Source organism: Engystomops pustulosus, chromosome 7, assembly GCF_040894005.1.
Source record: "Engystomops pustulosus chromosome 7, aEngPut4.maternal, whole genome shotgun sequence".
NCBI classification, from domain to species: domain Eukaryota; kingdom Metazoa; phylum Chordata; class Amphibia; order Anura; family Leptodactylidae; genus Engystomops; species Engystomops pustulosus.
This window is the reverse complement of record NC_092417.1, coordinates 150861532-150880305: the sequence shown is the minus strand read 5'-3', so window position 1 is coordinate 150880305 and position 18774 is coordinate 150861532. Positions and strand designations below refer to the sequence as shown.

The 18774-nt window shown below is 40.8% G+C and overlaps 1 protein-coding gene across 8 annotated transcripts in view; it reads left to right on the top strand.

Moving 5' to 3' along the window:
• Positions 1-11446, top strand: part of LOC140071027 (synaptotagmin-2-like) — a 46219-nt gene extending 34773 nt beyond the window's left edge. For all 8 annotated transcript variants that reach the window (XM_072118246.1, XM_072118244.1, XM_072118249.1 and 5 more), the window contains 6 exons: positions 1470-1637; positions 2709-2821; positions 3936-4325; positions 6102-6221; positions 9174-9285; positions 10551-11446. In XM_072118246.1, coding sequence (XP_071974347.1) covers positions 1470-1637; positions 2709-2821; positions 3936-4325; positions 6102-6221; positions 9174-9285; positions 10551-10852 — 1205 coding nt within the window. In that variant the 3' untranslated portion in view covers positions 10853-11446. The remainder of the gene's footprint in view (positions 1-1469; positions 1638-2708; positions 2822-3935; positions 4326-6101; positions 6222-9173; positions 9286-10550) is intronic.
• Positions 11447-18774: the final 7328 nt, after the last annotated feature.

Sequence of the window (18774 nt, the reverse complement as noted above, 5' to 3'; positions counted from 1 at the left end):
GTCTCCTCCACAGGGAGAAAGTCACAGGACTGATTAAAGGGCCAGTAGCATTTTAATTCTAGATCATGGCATACGTCCACAACATTTTTCTGCTAAATTTTAAATAACTAATTACATATTAGCTTATATTTTAATGACCTATTTATTTATGAATTATGGAGTTCCCCTTTAAGCAATAAAAGACATTGGGGTTGGTTAATGACTGATTGCGTTTTCCTGGAAACTAATATGCAATGAGGCAGAGGCCGCCACCTGTGCGCTAGCATTGCATTGATAACATGACATGGATTGTGTGAACATGGCCTAAGGGTGCATTCACGCGTTGAAGTTCACAACTAGAGATGAGCGGACCTGCGCCCCCCCGGCCAATCATAGCCATAGCTAATTGCTAGTGGCATCAATTGGATGCCACCAATCAAAAAATATGTCCGTGTCATGCGGCCGAACACCCTTCTTTATTCACAGCATCTCAGGTGCATCATATTCAGTTTTGGTGTGCTTTTAGGTGCAGTTTCTTAATTTAACAGGTGAAATGCATGAACTAAGCTGGTGAATTTGGAAAAGCAGGTGTGGATCAAAATGGCTGAGAACAAATAATGGAGAGGTGCTTTTTTTCACTCCACTCCTGGTTTGGACATCAAAAACTGGATCTGAAAAACTGATGTGTGAACGCAGCCTCAGGGTGTGGTCCCATGCTTGGCTTAGGCAAAGGTCCATGTATTTTCAATGTGGCAGATGAAATAGACTGAAGGCCACCACTGGCCATCATGAAAGATTGTAAAATTTGTAAATGATCGTCACCCAACATGGCCGGAATTGGGAATTTCCCTTATGGTGAGATATAACACCTGTAACCTCTTCTGCAGGGAAAAAGATTTGAGCATGTTAAATTCTAACATGCAGTGAAAGCAGAAGAAGGGAGGGGACTGTGTGCTACATAGGCATGTCCTAGGTGCAGCGATTTATTCCATTACATGTAGGATATAGCCCATTGGGGCACAGCATAGATGAAAAAAGTGCCCTTGGCTTACAATCCTGCATCACTCTGGTAATTACAGTCTTTGACCCTGCTAGCTGGCTGTAAGTGATGGGGAGTCACTGGACTCACTTCAACCAATCAACAACCTCGTCTGACTATGGGACCATGTCAAAAGTGGGACAGCGAAGTACCAGAGTGATGCAGGAGAAAAATCTAAATAAGTGCACTTTTTTCAGTGCGCCCCAGCCCACATTGGGTTTTCCAGATGGCAGACACCCTTTAAAGCTTAAACTAGCCACTTGGGCAAAGCAAGTCTCCTGGAAGATGTCACATTTCTCAATTGGGCTTGTGAGGATTTGAAAAAAACATTAACTTGAAGAAAGTAAACTAATATACATAATTTGTTTAACGTTTTAGTATTTTTTTACCTGTTTGCTGTGTTTAGAATTTCTGTAGGTTTTGTTTACAATATCGCTTCTTTGTTTTCTAGAAAACATGACCTTCCGATATGTGAATTTACAGGTTTACCTGCCTTTTTCCGATACTTTGAAATACTGCCTTCTGGCTCTTGCAATTGCTTTATTCCTGGCTGCTCTGATTATTTTAGCATGCAAGATGCGCCAGTATTATGCATATAAAGCGAAAGCAAATGGGAAAGGTAAGTAGTATGTTCATGGCAGAGAAACATTGCATTTGCCGGAATATGTTGCCACTTCTTGTTTTGACTTTCATATACTGACTGTGTGAAAGCTACCATAATTCATGTATGAGTTTGTAAATATGCTATGGAAATAGTTAGAAACAGTACTTTACAGTACAGTCAGTCCCCGGGTTATGTACAGGATAGCTTCTGTAAGTTTGTTCTTAAGTTGAATTTGTATGCAAGTTGGAACTGTATACCTTATAATTGTAACCCCAGCCAAAATTTTTTTGGTCTCTTTGACAATTGGATTTGAAAAATGTTGGATTGTCATAAGAACCAGGATTAACAATAATGCTTAATTGCAGACACCTTTGATAACTTTTAGAGCTGATCATTGTAGCTTGGGACTAAAATACAGTACATTACCAACATCCAGAGGGCCGTTTGTAACTAGGGGTCATCTGTAAATCGGGTGTTCTTAAGTTGGGAACCGTCTGTACTCTAACTTGCTTGGGATGAGCTACAATACCATAGACAGCCTCTGAACAACAAGGTGCTGTTATTGGGGGTAAGTCTTTGTAATCCAAAGCAACCCCCTGAATTCAGTTAGACTGTGCTGTCTCTCTGGATTTATGGAATGTCTCCATAGCCATGTCTTAACAATATTTAATTGGAGTTAAAGGGGATGTCCTAACTTTGGAAGTTACCCCCAATTCACAGGAAGGAGATAATTTTCTAGTCAGTGAGGATCTGACAGCTGGGACTCCCAGAAATTAGAAGAAGAGGGATCCCGTCCTCACTAATGGGTTGACCGATAGGACGAGTATGTGCCCTGCCACTACATTCAATTCTATGGGATCAGCCAAGAACTTTGATCTGTTGGGGTCCCAGCTGTTGGACCCTCACCAATGAGAAAGTTATCCCCTAAGCTGTGGATTATCAATAAATTCCCAAACCCATTATGCAATTGTAGATTATTTCTACAAACCCATTATGCAGTTGAGATTATTTGCTCAAGCTGACATTAACACACTATAATACAGTTGATAGTGCTTTTACCTTACTCATGGCCGTTTCTTTTTACAGAAAAGAAGTTCATCAGCAGTTCCAATGGTGAAAAGAAACCAGACGGAAAGTTTCTCGTAAAAAGTTTATCTCCTAGCTTTTTGGAGGTAGCAAGGAAGGAACAAGACTCAAAGGTAAGTTTAGTTACAGCTTAAAGTTTTCTGGGTTTAAGCTGTTGATGCCCAATGTTCAGGTCAGCAGTATAGGTCATCAATATTTTAACTTGTTTTCCTGCTCTTCTCTCAGTAGAAGTTGTGGAATTAATTGTTGTATCCTGATAGAACAATCCTCTTTTAATTACAGGACATATAAGAAAAGTTGACATATTGGAACATCTCTCTTTGAGATAGGATGGACATTCTGCTTAATATCAGTAACTTGTGTTCTGAAATACTTGGCCCATTCCTGTTTTACATTTTTAGCCAATAGTCAGCAGCTCTGAGCACCCCTTCTAGTTGACCTACAAAGCTATTTCACCCTAATAATTATTTAACCAATCTCTAACCTGGTCCTTATTATTAAAATACCGTATTTTTCAACGCACAAAAAATCCTTTGATTGAACCATATCCTTATATGTGAACCGTACTTACAGACAACAGCTGCCTTGAACTGTGCACAGTTCTGCCACCTGCTGGTCATTCATCCTTATAACCAGGTGCGCCTTATAATCCGGTGCGCCTTATATATGAACCTAGACGTTTTAGCAGGCATTTATTGATGGTGCGCCTTATAATCCAGTGCGCCTTATAGTCTGAAAAATACGGTACACAACCAGAAATATTAAGCAATTGCCTATTCCCATGTCCATTTTTGTTGACCTTGCTTGGAATAAGTCATCAATATGGAAATCCATCACTTTGACCATGCATTTATCATTTATTTGGTGATATTTGCAGTGCTAGAAGCTATACAAGAGTAATAGATTGGAGGAGAAGGTTGTCTACTGTATAGAGGACATGGTGGGGCACTTAATGTTGACTCCTTTCACACTGCGTGTATGTGTTGGAAAGTAGCAGCCTGATCTTTCTCTCTTCCAACATATGGGGGGGGGGGGGGGGGAATGTCAGAAGCCCCGCAATACACAGTAAATGGTTGACCGATACTGCCAAACAAGAGGATGTTTTTTGTTTTTTTTTGGGGGGGGGGGGGGTGATTTAAATCTAATTACATCATGAAATTTCAGCATTTCTGTTGGATAGTGATTTTTTTTTATTTTTTAGCATTATGCTTTTCTTTCTTCTACCAGATTGAACTCATGCAGAAGGAAATGGAGAAACTGGAAGTGCACTTAACCCCTTCACCCCCCAGTAACGAAAGCTTAGATGATTTGGGAAGTGACTCTGATCGTCCTCTAGGGCCCAGGGGAATGCTTAAGTTTAATCTTCAGTATAATAAAAAGTCCACAACTTTAACACTTAATGTCATTGAAGCTACGGATCTTCCAGAGTACAGCAGAGACCCATTTGTAAGGATTCGAGTTTTGTGTAAAACTGATGAACTAAAATCTGAAGTCCAGACTGTCCTCCACGAATGTGAAACAAGGGTTGTAAAAAACAGCAGGAATCCAATATTTGATGAAGACTTTTCATTTTCATTAAAGGAGTATCCATTATCTAACACAAGTATAAAGCTTGAGGTATAGTACCAATATTTCTTTGTTTAGCTAAATGTACGCAGTTAGATATATAACATATATTTTCAAGATTTTAAGTGCTCCCAAAAAACACAACTCATGGGGTTTTCTCTTTCTTAGAAAATAAAAACACCACGAGTGCCACGTCTGTCCTGGTTAAACTAGCACATCAGAAATAATGTGGTTTAATAGGACGGTGGCCATGGAACATGTGGCGATGAGATGCTTTCTATGACATCTGCCTCATGAAAAGAGATGCCTCTGCATTTCCTTCTGAAGAGTAATATAATGTAAATAGGTGGATTATTATGCTAGACTAGTGCACATTATATATGAACCATACTTACAGACAACAGCTGCCTTGAACTGTGCACAGGTCTGCAAACTGCTGGTCATTCGTCCTTATAATCAGGTGCGCCATATAATCCGGTGCCCCTTATATATGAACCGAGATGTTTTAGCAGGCATTTATTGATGGTGCGCCTTATAATCCAGTCTGCCTTATAGTCCAAAAAATACGGTAATCGTGCAATGACACTGCTGGCCACAAACCAGGCAATGGCTGACACTGCTGGCCACAAACCAGACTATAGCCGACACTGCTGGCCACAGACCAATCTATCGTTGATGCCCCTAGACTGGGGCTGATGCCACTGGCCACAGACCAGTTTGAAGCTGACGCTGCTGGTTACAGACCAGGCCATGGCTGACGCCGCTGGTTACAGACCAGGCCATGGCTGACGCCGCTGGTTACAGACCAGGTCATGGTTGACCCCTGACCACAGACCAACCCATGGCGGGCGCCGCTGGCCACAGACCAGATCATGGCTGATGCCGCTGGCCACAGACCATGACTGCCGCCACTTTCTACGTTTGATAAACTTGTGGTTTTTTAAATTTATTTTGTGTGTTTGTGTGGGGAGCAACTGGGTCACCAGATAGCAGAGAACCCATTACATATGTGTCCTATTTATACAGATCAGAGATAATACAGATAATAGTGATCTCATAGCAACATCCCATTTGATCACTGTCATCAGTAACCTGTGTACACAGAAATGCAAAGAAGATGCACATCACCCCCCTCTCCCCTATGACATTACAGGATCCCCCTGCAGGTAAAGCGCTCAATATGAGAGTTATATTCAGGGGCCGCTGTGAGGGGAAATATTGGCCCCCTGTCACAGCCCAATCCTGCCGATGGCTCTATGTCCTTGTAAACAGACAGCAATCCTCACTGCTGCAGATGCGCCTGCTAGAAAGAGGAATACTGAATAGCTGAGCTCCAGTCATATGACCTTCTGTTAGGGGTTACAGCAGTGAATGGATATGAATTATCTGCAGTTTGTGGCCCGGACAACAGGTTAGGAAAGAAAAGTCTTGTTTATTTATACTCATTAGAATTTTTTTCGAGTGGTTAAGCTGCCTGTGCAAGTGTCTATTATAGTTGTACAGGCGTTAATGCGACCTCTGCATGAGATCAACTTCTATCCCCTGTTTTTAGATAAATTACTTTTAATAGAACAACCTTTTATAAATGTTTTAAAAAGAAAAATGCCAATGCAAGAGTGATATTTCTCATAGAATAGTGTTGGATATAGTTTATCTTCTTGTAAAGTTATCTATTTTGATTTCCCTTCTAATGGGCAACCTATTTTAATTTCTGCCTCCAAAATGTTAGAAAAATAAAGATAGTTGAAAACATTTTATAAAAACCAATATTCATAAACATAATACTGTACAAAATGATTAATCATTTCTATTTACTTTCCCACAAAGGTAAAAGATTTTGACAAATATTCCAGACACACTTTAATTGGTGAGGCAAGACGTGCACTGAAAGATCTAAAAAGTTCAGAAACTTTGGAATTCAATGAACATCTGCAAGAGAAAACAAAGGTACAAATCTATATTATTGTGGTCACAATCATAAATACCATTTATACCTTGATTTCTAAATGGCTCCATAATGAAGGGCGTCAAGATAACAAGCAGCTCAGAGAATCCAGAGACTAGAAACTCTGTCTGGTGTCCAGTAGTGGATTACAAAATAGGTGGTTTAGGCTGTAGCCTGGGGCCCAAGCCTTCTGCTACCAAAACCATCACCAAATTTTATACTGAGAAGGACCTTCACCAATGGAATTCTTATACATCTGTTCCTGATCTCAAACATGTATACAAGAGCCATGAATTCTAAAACTGTAGATTGAAAGCAGAAGGGACACATTCTCCATTCTCCAAGAAGCTCAATCCTAGTACCGTATGTAGGAAGTGACTTCCAGACTTCCTGAACACAATGCAAGCACCAAATGTGATGGCACCCTTAGTCGATGCAATTGTTTTATGTTTGTAATTTTAGGATAGTTGCTATAAAGTTGCCTGTAGTATTACAGTGGGTATTAAAAGTATTCAGACCCCTTTAAAAGACATCTACCATTAGATTACCTGATGGTAGATGACTATTATATACCTCTACGTCTGTAGACGTCTGTAAAAAAAATAGTTTCTAATATATGCAAATCTTGGAGCACCATCATGTTCCACTATAATATAATTTATTCACACCCCCAGTCGGTGCCAGCCACGTTTTGAGAGCTAGTGACATCACGACTCCCTTTTTTAAATCTTGCCCTGGGCAGGAAGCCGAAGCTCAGGGAATGTGAAAATATATTGTGAAAAGTGAGTAGGAAACATCACTAGTTCTCAGAACACGGCTAGCACCGCCCCAACACGTGAATTATGTTACGGTTGATCCTGATGGTTTAAGGAACTGTGCAAGGAGCTCAATGTTATAAAAGAATTTCTGCAGCAGTCAGGTACCTAAGGGCACAGTGGACTCTATAATCCTTAAATGGAAGAAGTTTGGGACGACTGCAACTCTTCCTCCACCTGGCCATCCAGCAAAACTAGGCAATTATGGGAGAAGAGCCTTGGTGAGAGAGGTAAAGAAGAACCCCAAGATCACTGTGGCTGGCCCAGCCAGAGCCCGGACCTAAACCCAATTAAGCATCTCTGGAGAGACTTGAAAATGGCTTCCACTAACGTTCACCATCCAACCTGAGGGAGCTGGAGAGGATCTGCAAGGAAACTTGTTGCATCATTCCCAAGAAGACTCCTGGCTGTACTAGCTCCAAAGCTGCTTCGACTTCGCCATGTCATATTTCAGTTTTTCTTGTTTAAAGGGGTTTCCCACAAAGGCAAGTTGCTGATCAGCAACTTGCTGATCAGTGGAGGTCTCAGTGCTGAGAACCCCGAAGATCGCAAGAATGAGGGGTCTGACCAACCCCTCGCCACTCCTCAGACTAATGGAGCAGACGGCCGCACATGACCGTTCTGCTCCAATAATCTCTATGGAGCTGTTGGAGATCGCCAAGCGCAGCATTGAGACCCCCCTGGATAGGGCCTAACTTTACTTTGTTGGAAAACTACTTTAATAAATTAGCAAATTTCCATTTTTTTATCTGTCAAGATGGGGTGCAGAGAGTACATTAAGGTCTGAATACTTTCTGTATATGTGTTATGTTTCCTTCAATATGTTAATGAATAATTTTTGTATTGTTGATCTTGGGTTAAACCTCGATTCTAATACTTGTCTACTTGTTATCATTTAGATATGCTTTAAAACAGCTCAATTGTTAGAAACTGGCATGTGACTAGTTTTCCCTGTGCATTATCTTGAAGTGTCAGAAATTTGACATTTCAATCCTTTTCTTATCGTGTTTGGTGTTTTATATGGTTCAACTAGTGAATATTGTTCTTTTGCATTATCTCTCCATTTTAATCACATCTTTTCCACTATCTGTTTTGCATATTAGAATTTTTTTGCCTTTTGGAGAGCACAAAACAGGTGTATTGACCCCTTAATGACAGCCTACATTAGCCCTTAACCACTTCATGACCAGCCTATCTTTGGACATTAGGAATAAATAAATTTTTTATATAATGTTTTTTCATTGACTGCAACATTGATAAGACTTTGTGTTGGGAAGTTTATTCTTAAAGTCTAGCTTTTCCACAACCTGCAGAGAAGATGAGTGGGAGAACTCTTTGAATGGGCTCTGGCTGCAGGGTTCTCAGCTTGTGAACCCGGGGGCTTTTCTGCTAGAGCTGTAATATACAGTTTGCTTTTCAAATTTTAGTTCCAAGGCTGAGTTGGGTGGTTTAATTTGGAGCTTAGTGTGTGTCTCAGGTGCTGTTGGAGTGATGAACAACCAACCCAATCAGCGGCTGGGGTGCCATCCAGCAACTCCATTTATATCTTCCCCCTCTCTGCTCTCTCTTTTTCTGGTTATACTGGTCTCATGCTGCTCTTAGTACTACTGCCTCAATTGTGCTTTCCTGTGTACTTTTACCCTTACTCTGTATTTCACAATTCTTTACCTACAGATTCTGTACCACTCTGCCATCTTGGTTTTGACCCAGTTTTCCTCACTTGTGTAACCATAGTAGGGACTGTGGTCCACTTGTCCCATGCAGGTTAGCAAAGTTTGGCCAATTGGACAGGGACAGTTGTCATGGGTTAGCTCAGGGCCTGCACCTCGTTCTCTGTCTTGACAATGAGATTCAACTACTGTGCCAAAAATACACAAGTGGATTTTTAGGAAAATTGCTTCCTTTTTTGCTTCAGATTTCTTCTTTTTGCATGATAAACTTTCCATTTGTCTTTGTCATTGATAATTCCTGGTAGTACAAAGGCAAGTTACAAAATTCTCTATGGTCCAATTACATTTTGAAAGCCAGGATTTAAACCACTGTAACCTGTGAAGTTACAAAGATTGACATATCCTGATATATAACATCTATGTCTGATTCGACCTTTTTATTTATATTTGTAACATTTATATTTCCAAGGACATCATTGGAGAAGTCCTAATATCACTGAAATGTCTCCCTACCGCACAGAAAATAGAAGTTGGGATACTGAAGTTTAAAACGAGTTCATCTAGCATTATTCAGGAGAGAGGTATGTACATACCAGAATGGTATGTTCTGTTTATCAAGTTAAAGCATCACCTTTCTCACATATCATGAACTTTGCATGCAGAGAAACTTAACCAGAGAACCCCCTTCTAGTATTTTCACAAGATTCAACATAAGACTTAAATATATCATCATATTTGATTGTCTGTATTGACTGGTAGAGCTCTAGAGAAGAAGCTAGTAAGGCTAAGTGATTTGTCTGCAAAACCTGCAGGTCTTCCCATAAGCCTTGATGTCATACTCTACCTATTAAATATGCCACCAATGCAAATTTCTAGAGGGTTTTATTGTTCAGACTCCCAGTAATCAGACATTGATTGTATATTTAAAAGGATTTTTCAACTTTTAGGTATTGATGACTCATCCATAGGGTAGGTCAAAAATATAAAATCAGCATAGGTCTGATACTCGTACCCCACTGCTCAGCCAATCCTGACATACAGAGAGTACTGCTCTGTACTCTGTATACTACCTGTCTTCATCAATGTACATTTACAGGGTCAACTGCAACAGGAGTGTAGCTAGACATTTAGATGACTGGTGGGTACTCACTATCAGCCCCACACTTAATAGAACTGATCCGTATTAATAAAGATTATTATTATCTGGTTCTAGAACAGATGTTTTTTTTTGTATGGAAAGCTACCTTTAAAATGAACCATGATAAACCAGAGACACTTTACTCATAGATCCAGGCACCGTGACTGTGACAATCTACTTATATTTGTTGTCCATGACCTCCTTCCTTCTAAAATCAACTTTTAAAATTCTGTCAATGAGCCAGAAGGAAACTGGGAGGGGGGGGGGGGGGTCCCGAGCTTCTCCATGATCTGGCTTCACAGGATGTTACACTGCATAGGAGCACTTCACCTTCCCACTGTGTGCTGAAACTTCCTCTGCTGCCATGATATAGCAGACTGAGGGAGAAAGGGGGAGGGTGAGATAGTGTAATATATTGTGAAACTACAGTTTGGAGGGGCTCTGGTAATTCCCCCCCTAGAGCCCTTCTGACTCACCATAATTTTAAAGGAGGAAGGAGGCCATGGACAACAAATGTGAGAAGATTACCACAGTCACAGTGCCAGGAAGTTATGAGTAAGTTCCCCTGGTTTTTCAGGCTTGATTTTGATGGTAGATTTTCTTTAAATCGGTGTGAACAGCCATATTGGGGAATTACAAGACTTGCTATTAAATAAATCTACAGTATATAAGAATCTATATATGATATTTTGTTCTCTTTGATTCCAGATGTATATGCCAGAATAGATGTATTCAGTAACCAACATAAGCAAAAGCATCAGAAATCAAGTCTACGGGCAAAATCTAAAGTGACTGTCTTCAATGAGACTTTTCTTTTTAGTCTTCCCGACCCAAAGAAAACTCATTGTCTGATTCTAATCTCTCTGTATGAAACGCTGTCCACTGGAAAGAAACTGATTGGACAAACCACATTGGGCAACCAGAAGACCAAATTCAAAGATGATCATTGGGACATGATGATGCAGACTCTACGCCAGCCGGTAGCAGACTGGCATCCACTGTATATTTAACAAAATCACTGACTATGTCTGTACCTGTTCTCCAGAAAGTTAGATTTATGGACTATTATTCTTGCCTCTTATTTTTGGATTACAACCAACCCTGGGAATGTTACTGAAGAGAAAAAAAAGACTTAAACTGCATAGACCAATTAAAGGACATTTTGTAGAGTGGGCATATAAAACTAAAGGACTGAAAAAGTTTAAAAAAAAAATAATGGACTGGTGCTGATAATGTAGAATTGTGACTAAAGCAAAACCTGCCATGACACAGATTTGAAATCTTCTGTATAAGCAATTTGTAATATAATAATACATTACATGCTATATTTTCTTCTATGTGTATCCATTCACTTGTATGGGAGCTGAGCTGCAATTACTCGGCTTGGCCACTAAAGAGAAAATGGAGCTGTTTCTGAGATTAATGGGGGTTCCAGGTGTCAGGCCCCACCAAGTTGATATTGGCGACCTACTGTAAACATTGGTTATCAATATCTGACGCCTGGGAAATCCTATTATAGTGCTAATCCAGGGTAAAGTTTTGTGTTACTCCAATGTGCTAGTCTTAGAAACTTTGGAATTAAAAGTGACGTCTTGTGTATTTAATTATTAGTATTAATTAATCTTTTTTAATGTCGAAGCCACTTTTTGTTAATGTTTATAGATTTCTACTTGGGAGGTTGTATTGAAGGCCATCTCCTATGTTTCCTTCTGGGCCCTTAATACATGCAACAATCCCTTCACCATTATTAAAGGAAACCTCAAATCCGACCTATTCATGTGGGTCTGATGGTAGATGGTTAGTAATGTGCTAAACCCTAAAATATATTTACCTCAAAAACTAAGTTATACTTTATCTATACTTTATATACTATATCTAATATGCTAATTATTGACACAGGCTACTGTGGCATGGAGTAGCTATTCCAAAGGCTACTACATACCCCAGTAACCTACTGTAGATCCCACCTACCTATGTGTCCTTGGCATGCATCCTCACACTTATGTAGTGCTCTTGCCTCCTTCAAAGCTCGCCCCAGGTTTCAGTAGGCCCCTGGGCAGCAGAGCCTCAGTAGGCCCCTTTGCAGTGAACTCATGTGGCAGTATTAAAAATTCAGAAACAAAGACAGTCTCCTGTTTCCTAGTTTATCATATCAAACATCCCCTCATGGTTATTTTATTTAAAAACTCCTCACACCCTATGGATTTATTAGATGCAGCTCACCCTCATGAATTCCTTATGTACAGCCTTATATTGCCCCCCCCCCCCTCCAGCAGTTCTGGGCCCTGGAACTTGCCCAGGTATGCCCAGTGTTGGCGCTGGCTCTGGCCATGCGCAGGAGCGTAACTTGAGGGGGTGCAGAGTGTGTGATCGCCACCGGGCCCAGGAGGCTTAGGGGCCCATAAGGTGTCACTCTCCCATATGAGAAGACTAGCACTATAAAACATACATTATAGTCAAGGGCCTTGTACAGACTTTGCACTGGGGCCCTGCAGATTCAAGTTACACCATTGCCCATGCGCATTAGCTCCGTCTTTAGGGCTCACACGTCGGTGTGTGGGGCATGTAGTAGCCTTCACTCCCACTGCCTGGAGAGGCTACTCCGCGCCCAAATAGCCTCTGTCTATAATTAACATATAAGGTAGATAAAGTGTAGCTTAGTTTACAAAGTATTTTCAGATTAGGTAAATATAAATTAGGGTTTAACACATTTCTAGCCACCTACCGTCAGATCAACATTAATAGGTAGAGTTCTGATGGTAAGTTTCCTTTAAAGTATTTATCCAGAATCAAGTAATTTTTTAGCACTGCCAGGGAAGCAGTAAAATAAAGTTATACTTTCCTACGTTCCCTCCATGGTGGTGTGTGGCTCCTGCTGCTTCCAATTTTTGTTTGTAAACAGAGACTAGAGAAGTGACATCACATCGACAGCTTGTGACCAACACAGCCTATCAGACGCTGTGCAGACAGTGCTTCTGACTCATTAGTATAATTATAAAAGTTGATTTTAGAAGGAAGAAGGCCATGGATTACAAGTATAAGAAGATTACCACAGTCAATAAAATTAGAATCAAGCTCAGTTGTGTCTGGTGAAATGGACGCTGCACTGTACTTATTCTGTAGATGTGGAGGAATTAAAGGGACATACGCAGCAGTGCTGTGTATGAAGTAAGAAATATAGGATTTCCCTGCAGTGGACACTAGCAGTGGACACTAGGGGGAGCTCATAGTATTGAGTTTTTGCAGTCTTATTGTTCTATAGCTTCTGTATAACTTTATGTGCAGTGGGCTCTGCCTAGTGGTAAGTTTGTATAATAATCCTGTTCTATACTTACCAGTATGTTATACTTACCTGCACGCATCTATCTTACGTGCCAGGCCCTGACTGTAATGTATGGTATATAATACTAGTCTCCTCATATAGGAAAGTGACGCCATAAGGGCCCCCCAAACCTCTTGGGCCCAGGTGCGATCGCAACCTCTGCACCCCTACGCCCCTGTTGAAACATTTTGCATATATTTATGAAAATGGGGGAATTTGTCAAATAGTTTTTTGCAAAAAAAATTCTAAATGTTCTGCTTGTCAAACAGATGGACGTACCACCAAAATCTCTGCTTTATAGCAGCATCATTTTGTAAGACTGTTTGTAAGAATGTTACTTTAATTATAGGGACTGCAGGAAACTACCAGCCCCCTTAAGTTTGGTAAGAAATATCCTTTTCTATAATTTGATCTTTCATGGGAAATCTCACCTGTTTATCCATTAAAAAAATTACCTCCAAAGTCTTATGAAAATGAGCAGAGAAGAGTATTTTTTTGTCTCACTTTGAAGAGCTGAGGGGGAGAGTCACTTGAGAAGACCTACCTTTGGATCTTTAATACGTAGATTTATCATAGTGACGTCACATGATAGAGGCCACGCCCCTGAGCCCTCTCCATAGCAGGAAACAGGCGCTGACTTACTCGGAAGCTTTTCCTTAAAAAAGGCTTTTTTTTATTTAAGCCATAAATGGCGATAAAACAATAAAAGGTTCTTACAATAAAAAATTGGAATAACGCGTTTCGCGCTAGGACTTAGCGCTTCCTCAGATTCCTTGACATACAATTAGCTGCTTGACATTTATAGATGACAGGGAGCAATCAAACAAACAAACAAACAGGAAGTCCAACAGTGAGACTTCCGGCCCAGAACCGCATAGGGATAGGCGGGCCAGTGGCGACATCAAAACCGTAGCTAACAACAAGTTAAAATAGGTTTAAATAAAATCAAGTATTAGCAGGTGAAATACATGGCATTTTTCGGAGTAAAAAACATAAATATGATTTAGCATGATTTGATTGAAGTCCTAGGACTACAAAAATGAAGCTGCCCTTGGAACTACAACTACGGAGGCCCTGACGGACCAAGTGTGGATCCACTGGCATGGCTATAGTTGTACAGGGGAGTCGGGAACTACAAATATGGGGTAGTAAGGTGGCCTGACGGGATCAAAATTAGACTGGTTCCTGCATCAGTGTGGATGTACTCTGAGGGTATCTAGTGGTCATTTTGCAGATTTACTCTGGGGATAAGAAATTAAGCCCGGAACTCATGAATGATGTGACTAGATGGACTTGTTTTTAAGGAAAAGCTTCCAGTCCCGGGTTGCGGCTTGTACTCTCTCAATCTCCCGCGGTGGTCCAGAAAGTTCACTGGTCCACAGACTCCTCCCTCCGGACTCTTCCCATAGAGACTTTTAGTTTAGTTGTCTGTGTGACCGTTACAGGAGGCTTTATGAACCAGGCAATATCAGGATTTTCCATAGGCTACTGAGGAAGGAGCTAGTAGCTCCGAAACATGTATAGTATAGCAGAGCTTAGTAGAGACATTGATAAGATGCTCCATTCTGATGTTCCTTTGACTCACTATTTGGTATCCATTTGTTGTAAGTTACAAGTGCATCGATACTCGTCTTCCAAATACTTGGAGACATCACTTATCGTAGAGAAGCACACTCAACTAGTCGTTCTGCAGAACCTTGTTTAATACGATAGTGGCGGACCTTCCGCAGCTTGTACCATCAAACGCATCTTACCAATGAGTGTACCTTATACATTATTATTCTATATTCTATTTTATATATTCAAAATAGTTGTGTGGCAATAATATAAAATATACTGAACTTGGATGTCCATTTTTGAGTATAGTGAGGGTGCCTGAATATCTTTGTTCATTTACATAATCTCTGGAATTTGCGTTGTGTTAGTTTTCCTCCAAACTGTCAGGCTCCAGGGGTAGTGGACCCACTGGACCACTGCAGATGGTGACGTAAGCTGGGACCTTGGACCGGAATCTAAGTGGAACGCCAGCATGTCGGGCGAGGGAGCGCAGCTACGAGAAGCTGCGCGACGCACACAACAGGGTAGGAGGAGTAACGTGGCTACTGGGGCATGGAGTAGCTGCGCCGTGTAGCCTCGTGCCCGGCTACTCCACGACCCAGTAGCCGCATAACAAAATTTACATATTAGTTGAATAAAGTTTACCAAAAGTTAGCGGGGATGTGAGGATTAGCTCTAAAAAGAGCTATCCTCACGTCCCTTACATCCACCTACCACCCGTTCTACCTTTATAGGTAGAATCGTGGTGGTAGATTCCCTTTAAAGGGAGAGAATTGGCTCTGCTGACGAGGAACAGACGATCCAGTGTAATCAACTTGAGGCCCAAAGCTGAGACTAAGGCAAAATCAACTAAATTGGTTACAGACCCAGAATCAATCAGGGCCCATCCAGGCACAGACTTATTTAGCATTCAATGGACTGCCGATAGAATCTTAGCATCAAATGGGACTTGGGTGGCTGAGAGGCCTCCTCGACTACAACTCAGACACAGTAGATTTTCTAGTGATGACCTGTGTATAGTGGGACAGTTCTGCAGGTAATGACCAGACAATCCACAGTAGAGACACAAAGCATTATTCAAACAATGTTCCCTTCTGACTTTAGCTTCCCTGGTCCCCAGTTGCATAGAATCAGGTTCAGAGAAAAAAACATGAGGGACAAAGAGGACAGAGAAGGTAAAACATAGGGCTGATAAGGATCTGTTCAAGCCTTGCATCTATCTCTGACTTTACGGTCAATATGGACTGCTAGAGCAATAGTTAGTTCTAAGGAACTGGGATCAGCATGACCAACCCAGGCAGCTCTAATAGGCTTTTGGTGCTGGACAGCAAGAGGTGCTGCAGCAACTTCAGACAGTTGTGCAATGGTATGGACCTGGGTAGCCAACTCAGAAACCAGACCTCCCAACCCCTCTACCCAGTTCACAAGATCTAAAATGGTGTCCATTCTGGACGGGACCAGAAGGGGATTTGATTATAAGGCCGGTTTAATATAATGAGGGCTCTGGACCCGGGAAGGACAGACAGGACAGTGAGCCCTAAACTGAGTATCCCAAACAAGAGGGTTTACTGAATGCAGAGGAGAACATGGGGGGGCTCACTGAATGAAGAGGAGGAGAACATGAAGGGGGTCTGAGTGACGAGAGGGGAAAACATATGGTTTTGAAAAAGCTATGGAGCCCTCTCCATACAAGCCAGTTGTTTTCTGTTTATTGTCAGCTCTTGTCCCGCATAAAATAACACCTTCCTCAACTCTGTACACAGAAATACTGAATGTAACAGATTTGGATGTCAGAATATGGAGAAATAGCAAAAAAAAATTTCATTTTGATTTAAGGGTATCAAAACATAACAAACTAATACATTTGTGTGACATAACAGACCCAAAGAATAAAAGGGGGTGTCTTATAGAACAGGCAATGAAAGCTAAAAACGAAACACATAAGGTTTTTTGTGAATTCTACTGCATTAGGATATTTTTTCAGCTTCCCGGGACATTGCATTGAATATAAAATGGTACAAGTAGAGAGCACCACCTGTCCTGCAGATAACAAAGCCTAATATCTGGACATGTTAAAATAAAAAGTTATGGAAGGTGAGGAGATATAAACAGAAAAGTGCTGTGTATTCAAGTGTACAAGAATGGGGGTCCATTGTATCCTAAATGACTGGAGTGGCAGGGTGGCTATGTTCACTGCTCCATTCACTGTCTACACACTAACAGAGATAGCTGAATACGGTGCTGAAGTATCTCCGTCAGCTCCATAGATACAAATAGAGCAGCAGGGCGCATGTTGTACTTTGTTCATTTCAGGTACAAATTCTCATGTCCCATGTGAACCCCAATGGATTATTTGCAGTGATCATAGTATATAACCATTTGTCTGGGAGTGGGGGTGCCATTCTATAGTTCGGCTCAGGCAGCAAAGAGGCCAAGTTCACATGCCGGGTGCCGGTACATGGAGATGGCTCACGGGCTGAGCCCTCTCCACAGCTGGTAAGTCTTTGCTACATATTGCAGCAAAGACTTACCAGTAACACACGCGATCGGTGCCGCCATCTTGCCGAGGATCGTCGCTCCCCAATGACATCGTCATTGGGGAGCTGCGATTCATCGCCATTACAGCCAATGTGCTATCAGCACATTGTAATAAATAAGGAGGAAAATCCCCATATACTGACAAACTGTAGTATGGCAGTTTATAATAGGATTGTACAGACAACCTAGGGTTAAAGTACCCTAGGGAGTCTGAAAAATAGTAAAAAAAAAAAAAAATTAAAAAAAATAAATGATGATAAAAAAACATAAAAATTATAATCACCCCACTTTTTCTAGAACTGATATAAATATAAATAAACAGTAAAAATCCTAAACACATTAGGTATCCATGTATCCAAAATGCCTGATCTATCAAACTATAATAACGTTTTTTTCACTGTGTTTAACCCCGTAACTGAAAATAGTGTCCAAAGTCGAAAATGGCACTTTTTTACTTTACTTTAACTTTTTTACTTTATTACCTTTCTTCCCCATCAAATTCTAAAAGCTGTATCTTTTAAATTTTTTGGTATCTTTACCTTGTAGCTGTATCTTTTTTTCTTTTGCGGTGTCCATTTGGGGTGCCTATAATTTATCCTTTTTTGAAAGGATTTGAAAAAAAACCTCACTAATTTTGGCATTTATGTTTTAATTTTAAATTTTTCAACATATTGCATATAAATTATTAATTCTGCGGGACAGTCAAATTCAGATGATACCAAATTTACATTTTTCCAAACATGCCAAAAACAGCATTTTTCCGCAATTCTGTATTTTGTTTACGGTGCTCACTAAGTGGGTTAAATCATACAATATATTTACAGATCTGATTTTTAGGGATAGGGATTTCAGTAAAGAATAAAGGGGCTTCTTTTAACTTTTTTTATTTTGTGTCAGGTGGGTACTGGAACATGTGACACACTAGGCCCCCAGCTGTTGTGGCAATGCATCACCACCCTCGTGGCACGGGGGGGGGGTAATGCAGGGGGGTGGGGGGCAGCTGTATAACTTTATAGGTGCTGTGGTCACTACTTTTAAGGATTTAAAAGGCCTTGATCAGTACATGACTGTGGACACTGCTGCAGAACCCTGGATGTCAGTATATGCCGAACTCCTTCTCCAACCGCACAGATTCTGATTCTGTTGCGATCACCACGACAGTATAGTACATCATGGTGCTTTAGAGCAGCCCTCACCACAATGTACTTTACTGTCCTAATGTGTGTACAGGTTAGTGGAAACCCCCTTTAAAATTTAAATCTTCAAACTTTGACTTAACAACCAGAGATGTTGGAGTTGACTATGATTCTCCGGACTGGTTGAGTGGTCAAGTATCAAGGTTCTTTCTTATGCAGATGAGGTAAGGCCAAGTGAGACAATGTAAAAACCTGTTTTTTCTCTTTGCTGTGGGTCTAAATAAGAGGAGGGGGTTGATTAAGGTGTTTTTTGGAGAAATATCATACTCATTCAGAGTTTGGTCATTGGGTTTGCTGAGAAAGTTGCTGGTGGATAAAT